The following is a 20,490-nucleotide window of genomic DNA, read 5'->3' as shown; positions in this document are numbered from 1 at the left end:
TAGACCCAGGGTTCCAGAACTTCGGTGAACTTTGCTTCTATCATGGAATTTGGTTAGCTCTGCCTTGGTTTTTAAGGACTGTGTCCCAGACGTGTGCCTGAAAGTAGTGGGTGTGAACCATAGTGAGTGTTCAAAGCTGTGGTCTGGAACTGAATGGCCAGGGCTCCATGCTAGCACTTAGCTCCTCTGAAAGTTTGCGCGCACAGGCTTTTTCTTTTGGACCACCAACTGTTACCATTCATGTAGGCACCACCCCTACAGGTTCCATGGTGGTGGGTGTGAGACAGATACATGCAGAGAGAGCTTGGATATAGAGTTTATTTACTGGGGGTGGGGGGAGAAGAAGAGAGGGATAAAGAGAAGAAAGAAGGGGAGAAGGGGGAAGGGAGAGAGGCAGAAGATGCCTCTCCAGAAGAAGGGGGGGGCAGAGATACCCTCCTCTCAGCAGGAAAGGGGAGAATGGGAGTGGGTGGGGCTTGCCTCTTAAAGGGATAGGGTACCCAGGTGACAGGCCAGGCCAGCAATTTACAACATTCCCACCTTTCACTTATTAAAAAAAAAAAAAAAAGGTTGGGAGTTAGGCATGACAGGTTGAAGGGATTGGGACTTCGAAGTCTCAAGACTGCTTCCTGTTTATTTGTGGATGTCCGAGTCTTGGGGAACCTGAGGAAGCTGGGTGAGTCACCTCCTGGGGTAGCTGATTACTCCTGCTCAGTGTCTCTTGGACCTGGCAAGGTGTTGGCAGGGTGGAGGACAAGGTTAAGTCTAGGAAGAAAAAACCTTTTTCAGGACCGGGGAATTGAGAGGTATGTATCTGACCTGTTTAAGGTGGATTCTTTGATTCAGCTCCCTGGAACTCACAAGAATTCCTTGAGTTTGTGAAAAGATAAGTTTTAGACACTTTCATTGTATAAACAGCAGCATATTTATGTCAAAATGACTGTGGATGATGTTTTTGCATAATGAAAAATATCTTTAGAAAATAACCAAAGAGAATTTAAAATCTTGATTTTGCAGTAGTGGTACTATGAAAGGCCGCATGAGAGAGAAATCTGATGATAACCTGCATTTGTCCTCAGACCTTCATAATTTTCAGGTACACAGCTTAATAATTTCCATTAGTATATCTTAAAACACCTCTTATTTAGGACACATTAAGAAGTTGTATTGAAATTTGTTTGGTGAGATTGTTCCTTAAAACTGACAAAACCTCTCAGCTGTCAAACTGCATCAGAGATCTCAAGGAAGGATAAAATTTTACTTGAGTTACTGATTTAAAAAAAAATGACAGAGAACTTACTCGATTGGCTACCTAGAGCCACTCCTCAGGGTCCTCCATGGTCGTTGAGGGCAGGAGCATCAGGACTGTATTTTTCTTCTGCTGTTTAGCGCAGGGGCTACCAGGTTTTAGAAGATCCTGTGGGTTAGGAAGTCTGTAGGAAGACAAGCCTACCTTGGCCTGAGCAGCTAGGCAGTTGATGCCACTTTTTTTTTATCCACTGTCTGGAGATCTTCAGGAGTTTAGAGGAAAGGCAGTTTAACCCAGTGGTTAGCGCTTTCACTTGTTGAAGAAAATTGTGGTTGGGCGTTGTGTGCCCATTTGTCTTCTGTCTTATTTGGAAGAGATGGGTTGTTGCTGCTGTAGGAGTGAATGGTCTCTTCTTTATGAAAAGTCTTTTATTAATTAACCATTTAAATGGCATATTCCCCAGATCTCAGCTTTAATATCTCAGTAAATCAGCATTGTTATAAATCTTGTTTCTTTAGAACAGGACAGGAGTATATTGTTAGTCAAAGTATATTGACGAGGAATGTCTCCTTGGTGGGGCCAGTGCATGTGGATCCCTTAGTAAAGATGGCGCTGAGATACCAAAATGGCAGCTATCCATGTATTTATACTTATCCAGAGGAGTTGTAATCTGGCGTTACAAGTGTTATTCTTTCGGTCCCTGCCCTAGCCACGCCCACTCCCATAACCTCTGACCTGCCCGTCGCCTTCTTGGGACTCTTCCTCTTTCTGCTTCCTTGGCGTGCGCATGCCTTTTCTCTGTCTCTCTCTCTCTCTCTCTTTTTTTTAATCTCTTTTCTCTTCTTTTATCTCTTTTCTCTGTCTTTCTTTCTCCCTCTTCCTTAATAAATACTTATGGCTCCTGTAGCCACTTTCTCATGGCGGGCTCTGCCAGCCCGGGGATCATTTGTAGCCGCTTTCTCATGGCGGGCTCCGCCAACCCGCCCGGGAATCATTTTTTAAGAATAATAACAAGTTTTACAGATTTTAAAACAAGCACACATACAGGCGTAAAACTGTTAAGTATTTTTCTGACCGACAAGCCTCTCTGCCAATACAATAATCCCAATCAGACCAAATCAGATCGAATTAGAAGATGCCCAGGTTTAATGGACTCCAGCACTCCCGGGTGGTCCCAGGGAAAACATGGGGAGGGAACCAGAAGGACCACGGAGAGGGAAAGGGGGGACCACGTGTGCATTTTCTGGGGGGGGAGCAGTTTAAATAGCCTGTGGGAGTGGTCTTGACCTTCCCTGGGGAGGGGTTACTGTTTGGCTGGCTTTCTCGGAAGTGAGTTTGGACTGAGGCAATTCTAAGGAAAGGGGGCTTTGACATTGAACTTTCCACCAAACATTTTAAAATGGATGCCAGGGGCTGGGGTGAAGACCCCAATCAAACATTCCAGACTCTTTGGATAAAGGGGTGCCAGGGAGCTGAGGTGACATTTTCGACCAAACATTTCACTCTTTTTGGATAAAGGGGCACCGGCTCAAGTCTGGCTACTTCCTGTGGGCATGGGGTGATGTGGGAGAGGGGAGCTGGGAGTTGGTGGGCTCATGCTCAGCAAGAGGTGTGGCTGGAGCAGCATCCGGTTTACTGTCATCCTGGAGACCTCAGGCAGCTGTTCCTTGAGGGAGATGAGAAGGCAGGTGGCTAGGAGAAAAAAAAAATATATTGTTATTGTTGGCCCTATGAAGGGGGCTAGCCATGGGAAGCGTCATTAACTGTCAGAAAGAGTGGGACAGAGAAGTGCCCTGGTTGTACAGGAGAGGCTCGGGTGAATAAGTGAGATACCAGAGCAGATATGCTATTTTTAAAACCAGATTTTAGTTTACAGATGTCCTTTTGAGCCAGGAGAGTTAGTAGCACTGGTGAAGCCCCAGGAGCTGGTGCAGGTGTTGGTGTTAACTGGAGGGACCTTTATAAATTGGTCTTGGTCCAGACAGCAGGAGTGACCTGTAAAATATGCTTGAAAATGGGTGGGGTTAAAATAGGCTCTGAAGAATATTAGTTTTTGTTTTTTGGGTTTTGTGTGTGTGTGTGTTGTTGTTGTTGTTGTTGTTTACCAGACCTGCTTTTTGATACAGCAGCAGAACTTTTTTCAGGAACCTGCAGGTATCTGTAAGACAACTGGAGCAGAAACATTTTAGAAAACAATTTAAGAGAATTGACAACTTTGGATTTTTGAAGATACACCTGAAACCTGTTAATACTGAACTATGAAGCCTATGAACGAGGCACATCTGTCTGTAGTTTTAGCAGAAAACTTAACAAATGAAGTAATGAGCTACCAGTACCTTAAGTCATCAAAGGCCACTAGACAGATCTGGGAGTGATAAATGAGCAGAAATGAGACAGTTTTATTTTCTTGTTACATAGGGAACTTGGTGTCTAAAATCCCTTGTATCTCTTACAGATTCTCAGTACACATGTGGGGGCTCAAAACCAGAAATAAATGCTCTCTCTCTCTCTCCTCTGCCTCTCCTCTGTCTCTCTCTGGTTTATTGAGACAGGGCTTCTCTGCATAATATCCCTGGTGTCCTGAAACTGACTTTGTAAACCAAGCTGGCCTCGAACTCAGAGATCCTCCTGCTTCTGCCTTCCAAATGCTGGGGATAAAGGAATACAACACCTCTGCCCAGCACAATGGAGTTTCTTAGTTTTAAACACTTTTTAAAAATTATATACAATCATGACAACAAATTTGAAATTTTACTAAGCATACAAGTTATTGTAATCTGTTCAACATGGTCCAACAGTCCCTAAACAAAACATCAGGTCCGACCTTCACACCCAGAGCAGCTCAGGTGGCTGTGCTGTGGTTCTGTAAAGCAGAGCGGGCTCTCACTGGTTGGCTTCTGCTCTAATGGCTCCATCTGTTTTACAGGAGAGCAAGTGCTCTGAAAATGAGCATCAGCGTTGACCAGGAGACAGACTATGCTGAAGTGGTTCTGTTTGTAGGAGAAATCACACTGGGAGAGGAGATTAGGAAGACAATGAAAGATCCACAACTGAGAAAGAGAGAGGCCCACAGTATCTCACAGGCTGTGTGTGCTCTGCTGAATTCTGGAGGGGGCGTGGTCAAGGCTCACGTTAAGAATTCACTTTACAGCTTCAAAAGAGATGGAATAGGACTAGATTTGGAAAATTCTTTTCGTGAAATTCTTCCATGTCCTCAGAAATACCTAGACTGCGTGCAGAACAAAGGGTACTTTTTAATTTTTGTGAAACCATGGATCCCAAATATCTCCGGTCAGCGTGTCCTCACCTTGAAAACCAATTTCTATGTGAGAAATTTGTCAGCTTCAGATGAACTGAAAGGTCCTGATGCAGTGAAGTTCCTCAAAGACAAGAAGGATTCTGAAGGGAGATCACGTTCAAGACAGAGCTTGCCTGGATTATGTGACTCTGATGAGTTTCAGCAGGGAAGTCTACACACATTTTTTAACAGAGAGGAGTTGACCCTGGAGGAGACATCCTGTTTTACTAGATCCAAACATACAGAAGTTAAAATGACGCCTAAAGAAAAGATTTTAGAGATTCTCCCTAAAACTGTGTCTGCATTCGCAAACACTGACGGGGGATATTTGTTCATTGGTTTAAATGGAGGAAACCAGCAAATGGTTGATATTGAAGCAGAGAAGAGCAATCTTGAGAATCTAGAGAGTGAAATAGAGAAGTGCATCCGACAGCTGCCTCTCGGTCACTTCTGTGAGAAACAAGAGAAGATAAGGTACACATGCAAATTCATCCCAGTCCACAGACCAGGAGCCGTGTGCTCATATGTGTGTGCTCTCAGAGTGGAGAGATTCTGCTGTGCTGTGTTCGCTGAAGAGCCCGAGTCCTGGCGCGTGGAAGACAGCTGTGTGAAGAGATTTACCTCAGAGGAATGGGTCAAGCTCCAGATGGAAGCCACACCAGGTTGGGGAAGGGGGATTAGCAATCACTTTCTAATTGGCTCAGGGGGTTGGAAGATTGCTTTCTGGGACCTGGGCAACACCAAACTCCTCATTTACTGATCTCTACTAGATACTATCCAGAGCTCACAACTTCCTGTTTCTTCTGCCCACTTTGATTCCCTATGGAAAGTATGTTTGTTGCTTTTAGTAAGGCTATGAGCTATTTCCTTCACATTGACCAAGTGTGACATGGCCTGCTTCTCCAGTGGTCAGGACTGAAGCAGGAAAAGGAAGGGGTCCAGCCTCATAATGCCCTTGAAGGGTCTTGTCAACTCCCTCAGGGAGTTAAGATGAGATTCCTGCCAAGAAACAGGCCAGGGCCAATTTGTAGCCCTACAATTGACAGTGGAATCCTGAAAGTGGTCTCAAGTGCTAGCCTCACTGTCACGTCCCTTTTCCATCAGAAAGCTGATCAGCAGAGCCTCTCATGGACCCTGTCCTGTGTACTTCCTGAATTTCTGCGCGTCCACCCAGAGTTGCCTATCGAGTTCTCCCTGCCTCTTCCAGACTATATCTAGCTTCTTTGTCCAAATCCCTCCTACTGCGAAGGTTTCTGGAGCCCACTCCAGGCTCCCACTGCATTGATTCCATTTCTCAGGGTCAACTTTCTGTGTCCCTCATCCTTCACTGACAGTGACAAATGTGTTAGAAAACCAAGCAATGAAAAAGGAATGTCTCTTCGGTTGGGAATTGCAGTGTGCTAGCCCAGCATGTGGTGTCTCCATTGCTTTCCGACCTGTGGTAACCTGTGCTCCTTTTCAGAACATCAGAACCCCGCCATCTAATCTCCTTAGTCTTTGTTTAACTCTTTTATTCCATTCACCCTTTTCTTAAAAGTTCCTCCTTTGTCTCACGTTTGCATGTGGAATAAAACTCAGAACATTTTCTGAAGGAGAGAAACATTCTGGCGTTGATCTCACTTGGAATGAAAGGCTTCACTTGAAACTCGCACCAGAAATTCCAGTCTCTGAAAATGCGAGCATCCTCAGCTTCTTCAGAAGCTCACTGCTTTACCACTCTTCATTCCTTCTGGATTGAATAGTCTTAAAAGAAGCCACATTTGGGGACATTTCCTAGGTGATAGGGTGGTTGCCTAGCATCCAGGAAATCCTGGTTTCTATCTCCAGTGTTACATAGAATCATGATCTATTCATGGTGGACTTGTGGCCCGAGCTCCACATAGTGGGTTGTGACCAGCATGGTCTAAATGAATCCTCCTCTCAATTTTAAAAAGCACAAAGTGAAACAGACCCGCTTTATTATTAATACATTCAATTATTCTTAGTGCACTGTTTGCTGTATGTTTTCTGTAGTGTAGAGCACTTCACTATCACCAAAACTTAGTTTTTCAAATTGAATTTGACCTCAAAAATCTAACCTCACCATCTAACCCCATTTTCTCTGAGGAAAACACAGTTCAGCTGAGACTTTTAATACATGTTGTACTAGTTGATAAACAGCATGGCATATGGGAAATTTAAAATTACCTTTAATGTCTTCTCATAATTTTCCAAGCTCACCAGGGAAGCCTGGCTACCTTGAGTTCTCCTCTGAGGCGACCTCTCCCCATCCCTGGAGCTCTGGGAATGTGCTCTGCTCTCTCCTTTGCTCTGTGGAGCCGCCCTGTGTCTCCTCACTTTCCTCCTGTCTCATCACCTCTTTGGTGATGCCTGACTTTTCTGTCTTCAGCACTAAGTCTGTCCTTTGCTTCCCTGACTCTTCTCAATAATGGAATTGCCCAGAGCAGGCTCCTGATGCACCATGTAATAGAAAAGGCAGGAATGTGAGTGTTCACCTGTTTTCATGATTCTCTCTTGTCAGAATCTGAGTCTAAAGTCTGCCTTGCACCTGCCCCTTCTGCTCTTGAATTATTCTTTGGTGTCTTGTGTGTTCACCTCCTGGTGATATGAAGAGGGGACTCACAAGCTGATTGGCAATGGCTCACATAGGACATCCTGGGCATTTTTATTTTTAATTTGGTATGTTTATTTATTTTTCTAGTGCTGTCTAGAGAGGTGACATGCTCTCCAGAAGACCTCCGCATGGAGCCGTGGTCAGAACATAAACGATATGAGCAGTTACTTCAGACAGAGCTGGCCTCACTTCGTCAAGGGACGCTGATCATCTCTGAGAGCTTGGCTTTAAGTCTGGGCTTACAGAAGAAGCAGGAAGTCATCTTGGATGTGCTTCATATTTCCCAGGACAGTCTCCTGACCCTGCACAGCTTTGTCCGGGGAGAGGGGGAGCTGGAAGGCGACAGCTCTGTTCTGAGGGACCTGGGCACTAAGTTAAAGAACGACTGTAAACAAACTGCACTGACTTTAAAGCAGAAGCTGGTAAATCTTGGCGGTTACACCGGGAAAATAGGTGTTGCGATAAAGATAACGTACTTGGGTCATAGTGCGGTGTCTCTATATGATTCAAGCTCGAGAATACATTACCCCAGGGAGTATTATCTGACAACCAAGACAGTAAGGGTCTTAGAGAAAGCCCTTATTGAAGTTTTAGGGACAGTGTACCGTTGTAAAAATGTAGTGATCAGGTTACCTCTGAATTTTTAAACACATAGAATTAGATATTTTACTTTTTGAGGATTGTCCTAAATCGTGTTTGAGACTGCTTGACATGGAAAGTAGACTATGGTGCAATGATATCTCATGTTATGAGGTGAAAATATTCTCTGATTGTCAGGAGCCATTTCCCCCAAAAAGTATTTCAGGGACCATTGTCCTGGGGATGTTTGCAGAGAGCCCCACACCCCAACAGTATTGAGAACTGTTTGTTGGTGGAGCCCACCCCACACCCAACTATCTTGGGAGCTATCTGTTAGCAGAACCTGCCCCACATTCCAACTATCTAGAGAACTGTTTGTGGTTGGAATCACAAAAGGAATGATTCCGCTTGCATAGAGAACACTAGGTGTGTCCACTCGTGACCTACTAATGACCAAGTGTCAACTCGTGACCATTGCTGCCCCAGCAAGATCCCATGCCCTTCCCCCCTGCCTTCATCCCAAGCCAAATTCCTCATCCAAGGGCTATATAAGCTGCTGCCATTATGCTAATAAATGGAGGCTTTGACAACAGATCTTGCTTGGCCTCGTTCCTCTCTCCTGCCCATGTCTTTTCAGATAGCGCCTCTTCAGGACCCTGGAATTACTGACCTGCCAGGCGGGTTACAACCCTAGACTAACTGACCTGCTGGGTGGTTACATCTGATTCTGTAAAAATATGGAAATTGTATCCTTTAATAACTTCACAAAGTAGAAACCAAATTCTAGGAAAGGGATTGGCTAATAAAGAACACAACAATAAAACAGCGCTTTAAGAATGCGTCCCTCAACTGGGGATGAGGTCTGTGACTTTAATTTTAGAGCTTGGAGAATGGCCCATCCTTTTAATATTCATAGAGAAGTCCAGGATAGCCAGGGCTATGAAAAGAGACCATGACTCAAAATAAATAAATGAAGACATACAAAAATAATCAAAACACAAAAACGTGTCCAATCTGCATAGCCATCCATCTTGCTGAGGAAATGCATGGTGCCTCTAATCATGGAAGACACTCTTCCTAGAGAAGTTAGTGAAGAAAATGATGAAGAAGACAATGTAAGGCAACATTTGGTCACAGTGTTGCTGCTCAGCTGTGTGTGCTATTGCTGTTAAATCTGTGATTTGTATGTGACAAGCCAGGAAGGACTTTCCACATGTCCCAAATCACAGAGGCAAGGCTCAGGATATGCATAAAATAAATGGAGACGGCTTACAGCAGCAGATAGTAAATATGGAGGTCTCCAAAAAAGTCAAAGTCACGAGAAAAGGAATACAATTGTTCATTGTGTATTAAAGAAAAGCAATGTATCTGTTGATGTAAGGCTTCAAAAGGTCAACAGGTGTCAGGCATTAGGCCATGCATGTACTCTCTATGGGGCTAGAGCATGAGCTCCAGTAACATCTTTGTAATATTGTTCCCTTTTGAAGTCTTGATAGTATGGTTTATAAGTCGATATTGTTCTTTACTGGTTGATGTGTTGTATGTTTTACATTCCTGTTGTCGTGTTGTTTGTGCTATAAATTAACACCTGTAAGAGTGTTACAGCATTGAGATTACATGGGAGTATTACATATTCATTTGGAAGGTTGGTGTTTCTTCATAAAGGAAGCAATGTCCTCGTTGTACATATTCATTTGTGAAGTGGTACCTGCTGAAACTTTTGATGGAGGTCATTAAAAGACGGGTTGACCATGATGAGAATTCCTGACAGGGCAGATGAACTGGGTTCACACATATGCAGTTGTTTGTTTGTTTATTTGTTTGTGTTTTACTCTTTGATTCTTTGGACTCCATGGGGCTCTTTTTGGAGCCTGACACCCAGCTCCCAAATAAATCACATGGAGTCAGCTGACAGCACTGACCACTCAAAAAGACTTGGCCCAGGTGACAGCCCAACACAGACACCAGCATGGTGTGGCCTAGACCCTGAACAGCTGTGTGGCCTTTAGTGGCATCATGGGCCAGTGACATCAACACAGACGCTAGTTGTGGTAGGACAAAGGACCCAGACATGGACATCTGCAGCAGCTGGGGCCAGGATGTCTCTATGGCCCCAGGTGGCAGTGTGGGCCACGAAGATTGGCATGGCCCCCATGTCACCATGGTCCTCAGATAACACCATGGCCCAAGGTGGCAGCTCAGACTACAGGTCTCTATATGGTGGCAATAGGCTCCACAGACATCAACACAGCTGCCTTAGGGCCTCGAACTGCTGTTTCGCTGTTGGCTTATCGTCTGCACCAGAATCTACTGACATTGTCACTACCACCTGCAACCCCGCTGCCTCACAGTCAGCACCCTGCCACTAAGGCCATAGCCTGGTGGGACTTCCCATCCACCAGCACCGGCTCTGCTGCTGCCACCAAAAGTAGTTTTTAACCAAGTCTCTACCATTCTATCTACCAGTAAAGACTCAGGAGTCTGATGTTGGGGTGAAAACCTGCTAACTCAGAGAGGCCAAGAAGAGACTTGCTGAACTTCCTTTTTGGCTGAAGACCCAGCAAGAAAGAGAGCATCTCTCCAGCCATCCCAAATTAAGAAAGACCACAAAACTCCAAGTCCCTCCCTACTCCTTCCTGTTCATCGGTATCCATCTTCTTGGCTTCTCAGTACTCTATGGCTAATTCCTTTCAAATAATTGCTGGTGTGGTGTGAAAGGGGTGTTATTGGTTGATTGTGACTACCCAAATCAAGAAGTCTGGGGGAGGAGACATCTGTGTTCTCCACCAGCTCAGGTCTAAAAAGGGCCGTGCCACCCCTGGTTAATTGTGACTACCCACTGCTTGCCTTGCACAGAGGAGGACCTGAATCTGATACCTAAACCCCACATAAAATGCCATGATTACAATTCCAGTGTTGGGGAAGTGGAGACAGGAAGACCCCTCAATGGCCAGCTTAGTCTAATTGGTGATTCTAGGACAATGACACCTGATATTGTCCTCTGGTCTCTACAAGCGCAGGCACATGTGCACAAGCATGTGCACACACATGTGCACCTCCTCGTTGTGCACACACACACTCAAACATACCACATTAAATTGTAAGGGTGCGCTTTGCAGAGTGCAATTAAAAGTGTCAAAGGGGAAAGTGTGTTGTAGAAGGGAGTATTCTCTGTCCTGCTGGTATCCTGGATTAGTTTCTCTCCCACTCGATAGTTCCCCCAGCTGCTTATTAAATAATCACTCAGAGGCTAATATAGTAAATATAATTGTTTGGCCGATGGCTTAGGCCTCTTACCGGCTAGCCCTAACTATAAATTAGCCCATTTCGGGTAGTTTATATGAACATGAGGCTCATGGCTTGCCGGTAATATTCGGACCTTTTTCTCCTTTGATAGAGACATGGCATCATTTGCCTCCCCTTTCTCTCTGCATCGTTGTTTGGACTTTCTGTCTAGCTTTTTTGTGCTAAGCCATTGGCCAAAACAGCTTTACTCATCAAGCAATAAAGACAACACATATACAGAAGCACATCCTACATCAATGTTTTTAAAATAAGCCCCAAACATCTTGAACCCACTCAAAGTGATGTTTTCTAGCTCCATCCATTTGCCTGCAAAATTCATTATGTCATTTTTATCTGCTGTGTAGTACTCCGTTGTGTAAATGTACCACATTTTTCTTATCCATTCTTCTGTAACCCGCCCAGCGGGTCAGTTATTCCTAAGAGGTGCTATCTGAAAAAGACATGGGCGGGAGGGAGAAACGGAGACCAAGCAAAGCCAGACAAGATTCTGTTCTCAATTTGTCAAGGTCTCTCTTTATTAGTGAAATGGTTGTGGCTTATATAGCCCTTGAATGAGGAATTTGGCTTGGGTTGGGGGCAGGGGTATGGCAAGGGCAAGAAGGGACCTTGCCTGGGCAGCAAAGGTCACAAGTTGACACACCTAGTGTTCTCTATGCAAGCGGAATCATTCCTTTTGTGATTCCAACCACAAACAATTCTCTAGATAGTTGGAATGTGGGGCGGGTTCTGCTAACAAATAGTTCTCAAGATAGTTGGGTGTGGGGCTCCCCACAAACATCCTTAGGACAATAGTCCCTGCTATAATCTTTGGGAAAATGGCTCCTGCCTTGCTATAATCTTTGGGAAAATGGCTCCTGACATTCTTCGGTTGAGGGATATTTAGGTTGTTTCCAGGTTCTGCTATGACAAACAATGCTGCTATGAACATAGTTGAGCACATGTCCTTGTGGCATGATTGAGCATCCTTTGGATATATACCCCAAAGTGGTATTACTGGGTCTTGAGGAAGGTTGTTTCCTAATTTTCTGAGAAATCACCACACTGACATTCAAAGGGATTGTACCAGCTTGCATTCCCACCAGCAATGAAAAAGTGTTTCCTTTCTTTACAACCTCTCCAGCATAAGTTGTCATCACTGTTTTTGATCTTGGCCATTCTTACAGGTGTAAGATGGAATCTCAGAGTTGTTTTGATTTGCATATCTCTGCTAACTAAGGATGTTGAGCATTTCCTTCAGTGGCTTGTAGCCATTTTAGATTCCTCTGTTGAGAGTTCTCTATTTAGGTCTGTACTTTATTTTTTTTTTATTGGATTATTTGTGCTTCTGATGGCCAATTTCTTGAGTTCTTTGTATATTTTGGAGATCAGACCTCTGTCTGATGTGGGGTTAGTGACGATCTTTTCCCATTCTGTAGGCTGTCATTTTGTCTTGTTGACCATGTCCTTTGCTTTACAGAAGCTTTTCAGTTTCAGGAGGTCCCATTTATTAATTGTTTCTCTCAGTGTCTGTGCTACTGGGGTAATATTTAGGAAGTGGTCTCCTGTGCCAATGTTTTCAAGTTTACTTCCCACTTTCTCTTCTATGAGATTCAGTGTGGCTGGCTTTATGTTGAAATCTTTGAGTTTTGTGCATGGTGATAGATAAGGATCTATTTTCATTCTTCTACATGTTGATATCCAGTTATGCCAGCACCATTTTTTAAATATGCTTTCTTTTTTCCATTTGATTATTTTTTTTCTTCTTTGTCAAAAATCAGGTGTTTGAAGGTGTGTGGATCCAGGTCTTTGATTCGATTCCATTGTTTCTCCTGTCTGTTTTTATGCCAATACCAGGCTGTTTTCAGTACTGTAGCTCTGTAGTAGAGTTTGAAGTCAGGGATTGTGATGCCTCCAGAAGTTCTTTTATTGTACAGAATTGTTTTGGCTATCCTGGGTTTTTTGCTTTTCCACATGAAGTTGAGTACTGTAACCGCCCAGCGGGTCAGTTAGTCTCGGGTTGTAACCCGCCTGGCAGGTCAGTTATTCCAGGCTCTCGAAGAGGCGCTATCTGAAAAGACGTGGGATGGAAAGAGGAACTAGGCCAAGCAAGATCTGTTGTCAAAGCCTCTGTTTATTAGCGTAATGGCAGCAGCTTATATAGCCCTTGGATGAAGAATTTGGCTTGGAATGGGGGCAGGGGCATGGCAAGAACAGGAAGGGATCTTGCCACAATGGTCATGAGTCGACACTTGGTTGACACTTGGTCACAAGTCCTTGGTCACGAGGTCACGAGTTGTTGCTCACGAGGTCACCAGTCCTGGTCAGGAGGTCACGAGTCAACACACCTAGTTCTCTATGCAAGCAGAATCGTTCCTTTTGTGATTCCAACCACAAACAGTTCTCTCGGTAGTTGGAATGTGGGGCAGGTTCTGCTAACAGATAGCTCTCAAGATAGTTGGGTGTGGAGTGGGCTCTGGCAACAAACAGTTCTCAATACAGTTGGTGTATGGGGCTCTCTGCAAACATACCCAGGACAATGGTTCCCACTATACTTTTTGGGAAAATGGCTCCTGACAGAGTACCATTCTTTCGAGGTCTATGAAGAATTTTGCTGGGATTTGATGGGCAGTGTGTTGAATCTGTAGATTGTTTTTTGGTAAAATTGCCATTTTTACTATGTTAATTCTTCCTACCCAAGAGTATGGGAGATCTTTCCACTTTCTGGAGTCTTCTTCAATTTCTTTCTTCAAAGATTTAAAGTTCTTGTCATACAAGACTTCCACTTGTTTGGTTAGAGTCACTCTGAGATATTTTATGCTATTTGTGGCTATTGTGAAGGATGTTGATTCTCTGATTTCTTTCTCAGCTTTTTATCATCTGTGTACAGGAGGGCTACTGATTTTTATGAGTTAATCTTGTATCCTGCTGCATTACTGCTCATTACATTTATGAGTTGTAGAAGTTCCTTGGTAAAATTTTTGGAGTCGCTTATGTGAACTATCATATCATCAGTAAACAGTGAGAGTTTGGTACAGAGAGGGTGGTATGGTTAACTACAGCAGTTCTCAAATTTCCAATATGGCACCAGCACTGAGGTAGCAGCAAGCTCCGCAATGATCAGGGGGAGCAAAGAACAAAGGACTAGGTTAGGCTTGGAGGTGAGGACAAAACCAGAGCTGTAGTTAGGACTGGACAAGTGACATAGCCCACCCTGGAAGACCTTGCAGTGGGGAGGGTCTTTCTCCGGTGACTGTAGACTGCCTCATCATACCAGGGGGCTGACAGGGAGAAGATATGAGCCCCAGACTTCAAACAACTCAGCTAGGCAACCGCAGAACTCATGGGTAAGTGATCACTTCGTTAGAGCCCGCTCAAGCCCAAACCCTAAAGGGGCTTCCCTTTCTGTTTCTCCCTTCCAGTCCTGGTACAGTCTAGTGGCTCTGGGATCATATGGGGGTCGTCAATAATTTATTTTCTATCAGGGGACCCTTGTTTGTTTCTGTTCCTACTCGGACCATTGCTTTTGGAGTCTTCATAGCTCATTTTGACAAAGTACAGGCTGTGGAGGACTTGGGTGAGCTGTGGGTGAGTCAAATGCCTTTGTGTGCTTAGGGTGGAGTGGGGGTTTAAGCTCAGGCTCTGCCCTGCCTGAGCCGGAACTAGTGAGGCAGGCAGCAGAGGGTGTGGGTGGATCAGGCTCCTGCTGGTCTCCAGAGCCTCTGCAGCCTTCCCTGTTCTCTTGGAGATCTGACCCTGTGGGAAGTTGGATAACTATGTCCAGCAGGCAGGCAGGAACTGCAGTCTAGATTAAGAAAGAAGTACACTAGAGCCCTTAGAAGCTGACTCTGCTCTCCTAAACCAAAGCAGAGCACCTTAGAGGAGCCCAAAGAGGGCTCCAGGTCTCACTGTTCTCCAGAGGCAGCTCCTGCTCCTGTCCCAGGGGGTTTTCCTGCCAGTCTGCAGTGCTGACATCGGAATGCCATGTTCTTCCCCGCTGGAGACAGCTAGCAAGACACCTTAAATCCCATGTCAAAGTCTCAGGGAATTTTCTCCAGTGCACAACACAATTTGGGAGTGGAATTAGGGTTGGAGAATCTGATTTGTAAACCACAGCTAAAGCTCCTGGGAGGTTAATGAATTTACATGCCTGGATTTGTGGTTCACCTGTCCTGTTTCTTTCTGAAGGATTGAGTCCCAGATACACGCCAAAAAAAAGTGAATTTTGAACCATTGAAAATTTACCATAGTCACAGGTTTAGGAGTGAGATGGTCCGTGTCCCAGGCTAGCCCACAGCACCTTTAAATATGACTGTATTGTATCCCCCTTGAGGTTCCAAATTCCTGGGGACATGAGTATTGTGCTTTGGGATTTGGGTGTGAGATGAGACTCTGTCTCCTTTCCAAATGGAGAGTGAACCATGGGTGCTGGTTTAGGACTGGGCCTGACAAGGAGACTCTGGACAGGGGAGGCTGGGAAGGAATGAGGAACTGACTGCTCAGCAGTGCAAAGAACAGGGCTGAGTCGCCAACTACCAAGTGGGCAGAAACGAAACTTCTCCCTTTTCAGAAACGAAACTGTTCCTTTCTCAGAAATGAAATTGTTCCCTTCTCAGCAGTACAGGCTGCTTTAGTTCCTGTTTATGATGGTTGTTGTTTTGCTTTAGTATTTTAGAGGGGAAGGAGGCACACAGGGTCTGGGTGTGTAGCCCAGGCTGGCCTGCGATTCACTGTTCATTTTCTCCATGTCTCAAGCTCAGAGTGCCCACATCAACCTCACAGGGTCAGCACCATGCTAGGCTCCTTGCAGCCTTTTGGGTGGAGATGAAGATCATTTGCAGGGCATTAGGGAAAATGGGCTCACATCTGGGCAGCTCAGTCACACCTGTCCCCTCTTTCTTTGATTTTATTACCAACCTGCAATCGTGACAGAGTAAGGTATCCGACCGAATATCATTCTCTTTTCTTCCAAAGGTAGCTGACTAGACACCCTGAACCCCAAGTTCCCTTCTGAGAGAATTTCCTCCAGAGTCAGTGCTATAATTTGAGAAGGAGCTACCTGGTTAATTAGACCCAGGGTTCCCCTCTTTGTCTGCCAACATTGGGATGCTAGGCACATGCAGTCTCTCTCAGCTTTCCATGTGGGTGCTGGCAATCCAAACTCAGGTCCTCAAGCTTGTAAAACAAGCACTTTATCTACAGAGTCACCTGCCCAGCCATGGAGACCTTAATGTGACTTCATACTGAGGCAGAGGATGAGGACCTGCCCAGCTAATCAGTAGACACGTATGGAGGTGCCCTGGAAGATTAGCAGCGCTAGCAGCTTTCCTAACTGACCCATTTTCAGTCAAAGCTCACAAGGTTTATAAAAACAGGAAATTATGGCTAATGCAAAAGCGGGAAGTTAATGGGCAGAATCGCCTTCTGAGAGAGGCAAGACCCTAGAGTGTAGATGAGGTGATGTCAAGTTGTTGTAGCGAATGAGATTAGAACTTTTCTCACACCACGTTACACAAGCCGAATACAAAATGAATTAAACATACCAATGTAAGATCAGAAAAGAAAGGTAAAAAATAGGAAAACTACTAGAAGAAGACACAGAAGAAAAGTTCTATGACATTGTGTTATTCTTAAAAAACGATTCCCGCGGTGGGTTGGCGGAGCCCGCCATGAGAAAGGGGCTACAAAAGATCCTCGGGAGGGCGAGAAAGCGGCTACAGGAGGGCACGCTTCCTTGGCCCACGGTGGCGGCAGGGAACAGACACGTAAACACAGGAAATAGCCTGTGTTTATTAAGGAAGAGGGAGAAAGAAAGACGGAGAGAGGAGAGATAAAAGAAGAGAGAGACAGAGAAAACGCGTGCGCACGCCAAGGAAGCAGAAAGAGGAGGGGTCCCAAGATAGCGATGGGCAGGTCAGAGGTTATGGGAGTGGGCGTGGCTAGGGCAGGGACCGGAAGAATAACACATTGGTTTTGGCAAAGGTCATTTGGATGTTGCCTTGATTGGTTCTACTGTCAACTGGACAGAACCTAGAATTATGTGGGAAGAGTTCATCAATTGAGGGATCGCCAGTATCTGATTGGCTGTGGGCACGTGTGTAAGATTGTGTTGAGAATTGATGTAGGAGGGCCCAGACCACTTTGGGCAGCTCCATTCCTTAGGCAGGGAGACTACAACAGCATAAGAAAGCTAGCCGCTCAGCTCCATCCCCACGGTTCCTGGTATATTTCCTAGACTGTGAAGTGGGTTCTTTGGTCAAAGGTAATGTTGTGTAGAACAGCAAGCAGGCCTCCTTCAAGTTCCTGCTCTGCCATCCCTCAGTGGTGGGTGGTGATGTTGAATTATTTGCAAATAAACCATTTTCTATCCCAAAGTTGCTTTTTGTCCGGATAATTGTCACAGGAACAGAGAGAAAAATTAATGCAGATGTTTCCTAAAGCACAATAAAAAAAAATCCCAATGTTGACCTGAGATTTCATCAAAGTGGGATATTCTTGCAAAACAAAAGAAGCAATGATAAAACACAGACAATTCACAGAGGGAGAAAAGGTTTGCAACACACAGTCTGATAAGGGGTTGATATCCAAGGAGATAATAAACTTCGTCAAAGATAATGAAATAGCCCCATTGCAAAATGGACAGAATGGATACTAATCATCAATTTGAAAGCTGGGATGGAGAGGGCTCGGTGCTGAGGAGCGCTGGCTGCTCTTCCAGAACCCCAGAATTCAATACCCACATGGGCCTTACAACCACCTGAGACTCCAGTTCCAAGGGATCTGGTGCCCTCTTCTGGCCTCAGAGCTACTGCATGCACATGGTTCCCAGACATAATTTCAGGCTAAACAATAGGCATGAAATAAAGAAGTCTAAAAAAATTGTGTTACTAAAGCCTTTGCTACATGAAAGACAAAAATCACACAGATTCCACTGAGGGTTTGCTTTAGAGGAGACTGAAGACAGTATTAATGACTGGAAAAGAGATAGTGAAAATTAAACTAGAATTGAAAATTCAAAGGACTTAACTCTACTTGGAACATCACATCTGAAAACTTAGTAGGCAAATAAGCTTGGCCAATGAATGCAAAAGCTGCAAAAAAAAAAAAAAATAACCATTTCTCCTCCTGTAAGTGACCAGATCTTGGAAAATACGTAGCCAGGGATTGTGCTGTTGACTTCACAGTACAGAATTTGCTTTCTCCTGTTAGGTCTCATTCTAAAGGCGCTGTCTGTTTTACAGGAAGGAAATTCAGGTTGAAAATGCAAACGCTGCTGGGGACATGGCCATCACCGTGAATCTGGAAACAGACTATGCTAAGCTGGTTCTAAAGGTGGAAGCAATCACACTTGGGGAGAAGAATAGAAAGAAGTTGAAGAACCAACCCCTCAGAAAACGGGAGAATGAAAACATCTCTCAAGCTGTGTGTGCCCTCCTGAACTCTGGAGGTGGGGTGATCAAGGCTAAAATTGAAAATGAAAATTTTAGCCTTCCCAGGGATGGATTGGGACTGGATTTGGAAGCCTCTCTTTGTAAATGTCTGCCGTTTGTGAGGAAGCATCTGGACTTCATGGCGCGTGGAGGCTACTTGAATATCTTTGTGAAACCATGGAGTCTAGATGTCTTCAGGCTGCGGATCTGCATCCTGAGAACCAATTTGTACCTTAGAAGCTTCTCATCTTCAATTGAAGTGAATGCAGCTGCTGCTCTCGAGTTCCTCCAAGACCTGGGGGAAGTTGGGGGGAGATCCTGTGTCAGACCAGAGCTGCCTGCAAGCAGAGCCTGCCCTGGAGTAGAAGAAGAGAGCGACCTAGAGGACCTGGCTGCTGCGGTTTTTAACAAGACACAATTTCAGGGGGGAGAGGGCGATGTGTGGGAGGAGGGGAAGGGAAATGGGAAATGGGGAGGTGGCGGGAACTAAAAAAAAATAAACAAAAAATAAACAACAACAAAAATAAAGACACAATTTCAGCACCAGGAAGACTTCCCCTTCACCAGATCCATTCATGTTGAAGTTACATTGCTTTCTGTTAAACAGTTGCGAAAATGCATCAAAGAGCTTATCCCTCAAACTGTATCTGCGTTTGCAAACACTGATGGGGGATATTTGTTCATTGGTTTGGATGGAAAAAACCAGCAAATAATTGGTTTTGAAGCAGAGAAGAGCGATCTTATGTATCTAGAGAGTGAAATAGAGAAGTGCATTCGACAGCTGCCTGTCACTCACTTCTGTGAGGAGCAGGAGAAGATACAGTACACATGCAAATTCATCCCAGTCCTCAGACAGGGAGCCGTGCGCTCATATGTGTGTGCGCTCAGAGTGGAGAGATTCTGCTGTGCTGTGTTCGCTGCAGAGCCCGAGTCCTGGCACGTGGAAGACAGCTGTGTGAAGAGGTTTACCACTGAGCAATGGATCAAGAGCCTGATGGATGGCAAGTAAGCCTCTGGCACCACTGGTGACTTCACGCATGCCCACTGGTCATGTATTAGCTGAAGCTCTCAAGGAACACCTAGAGCCTGTGACAATGATATCTGTTAGGCCTGTCACAGCTGAAGGACTTCATGGTTACAAAAGGGCCAAGCCTGCAAATCCCTGAAGCTGTGTAACTGGAGAGGATTTCTCAGCAGAGGTCTGCTGCCAACCAACTATTCCCTGCTAGCTGTGGATGGACTTCAGTAGACCAAAGGAAATGCCTTCTTCATAAGATCAGGCTTCAGCCAAGCCTGCAGTGCAGACATTTTTTCTCCTTCCTTCCCTCCCTCCCTCCCTCCCTCTTTCTCTTCCCTCCCTTCCTCTCCCTCCTTCCCTCCCTCTCTTCCTCTTTTTCTAACTCCCTTCCTTCTTTTTTTCTTTCCTTCCTTTCTTCTTTTGTTTCATTTTTTATCTTTTTTTAAAAAAATATTTATTTATTCATTATATATACAATATTTTGTCTGTGTGTATGGCTACAGGCCAGAAGAGGGCACCAGACCCCATTACAGATGGTTGTGAGCCACCATGTGGTTGCTGGGATTTGAACTCAGGACCTTTGGAAGAGCAGGCAATGCTCTTAACCACTGAGCCATCTCTCCAGCCCGATCATTCTTTTATCTTTTGTTTAACTTTTTGTTGATTCTTTGTGAATTGCACCCCAATTCCACTCACATCTTTTTTCCCTCCATAACCACCATCTGGTGTTTCAACCTCACTTGCAGAAGAAAAGCAAAAACTAAATAAAGATTTAAAACAACAAGCTCACCATGGAAGGTGTGGTGTGTCACTGTGTATCACACAGTGTACCCTTTTTCTCAAACATCTTTACTTGAAAAAAAAATTTTTTTTGCAATGACTTATTTGTCTGGTTCCAGGATTCTGGTTTTGGTGCCCTATCAGTACTGGACCTTCCCTTGGACCCCGTTCAGATACACTGTTGTTGTCGATGTCATGGAGATCCTGCAGCTATGCTTCTACAGGACCAGCCCCTTCCCA

At 44.8% G+C, this 20,490-nt stretch overlaps 2 protein-coding genes across 3 annotated transcripts; both read left to right on the top strand.

Moving 5' to 3' along the window:
- The first annotated feature begins 624 nt into the window (after nucleotides 1-624).
- On the top strand, nucleotides 625-9,373 carry LOC126495566 (ribonuclease SLFN12-like). 2 transcript variants are annotated; one of them, XM_050133164.1, is made up of 3 exons: nucleotides 625-806; nucleotides 4,176-5,209; nucleotides 7,249-9,373. In XM_050133164.1, exons 2-3 carry the CDS (start codon nucleotides 4,195-4,197, stop codon nucleotides 7,806-7,808), a joined length of 1,575 nt encoding a protein of 524 aa, XP_049989121.1. In that variant the 5' UTR covers nucleotides 625-806; nucleotides 4,176-4,194; the 3' UTR covers nucleotides 7,809-9,373. The 2 variants fall into 2 exon arrangements, with proteins under 2 accessions (XP_049989121.1, XP_049989120.1); XM_050133163.1 differs by lacking the exon at nucleotides 625-806 and adding an exon at nucleotides 904-1,096.
- A 4,080-nt stretch (nucleotides 9,374-13,453) lies between these two features.
- On the top strand, nucleotides 13,454-20,128 carry LOC126495561 (ribonuclease SLFN12-like). Its single transcript, XM_050133159.1, has 3 exons — nucleotides 13,454-14,369; nucleotides 18,264-18,886; nucleotides 19,004-20,128. The coding sequence occupies exons 1-3, from the start codon at nucleotides 14,320-14,322 to the stop codon at nucleotides 19,459-19,461; spliced, it is 1,131 nt and encodes a 376-aa protein (XP_049989116.1). The 5' UTR covers nucleotides 13,454-14,319; the 3' UTR covers nucleotides 19,462-20,128.
- Nucleotides 20,129-20,490: the final 362 nt, after the last annotated feature.

The sequence above is a fragment of the Alexandromys fortis genome, unplaced genomic scaffold, assembly GCF_014885135.2.
Source record: "Alexandromys fortis isolate MF-2015 unplaced genomic scaffold, M_Fortis_MF-2015_v1.1 scaffold_524, whole genome shotgun sequence".
NCBI classification, from domain to species: domain Eukaryota; kingdom Metazoa; phylum Chordata; class Mammalia; order Rodentia; family Cricetidae; genus Alexandromys; species Alexandromys fortis.
The sequence above is the reverse complement of the archived record's forward strand: the minus strand, read 5'-3'. Positions and strand labels throughout refer to the sequence as shown.

Bases quoted from the DNA above. Each gene is read 5' to 3' on its own strand.
- LOC126495566 (XM_050133163.1), top strand. From the start codon at position 1,056: ATGATAACCTGCATTTGTCCTCAGACCTTCATAATTTTCAG. The intron at 1,097-4,175 runs GTACACAGCTTA...TCTGTTTTACAG, and splicing joins CAGACCTTCATAATTTTCAG to GAGAGCAAGTGCTCTGAAAA. The intron at 5,210-7,248 runs GTTGGGGAAGGG...TTATTTTTCTAG, and splicing joins CCAGATGGAAGCCACACCAG to TGCTGTCTAGAGAGGTGACA.
- LOC126495561 (XM_050133159.1), top strand. From the start codon at position 14,320: ATGAGCCCCAGACTTCAAACAACTCAGCTAGGCAACCGCAGAACTCAT. The intron at 14,370-18,263 runs GTAAGTGATCAC...TCTGTTTTACAG, and splicing joins GGCAACCGCAGAACTCATGG to GAAGGAAATTCAGGTTGAAA. The intron at 18,887-19,003 runs GCGATGTGTGGG...AGCACCAGGAAG, and splicing joins ACAATTTCAGGGGGGAGAGG to ACTTCCCCTTCACCAGATCC.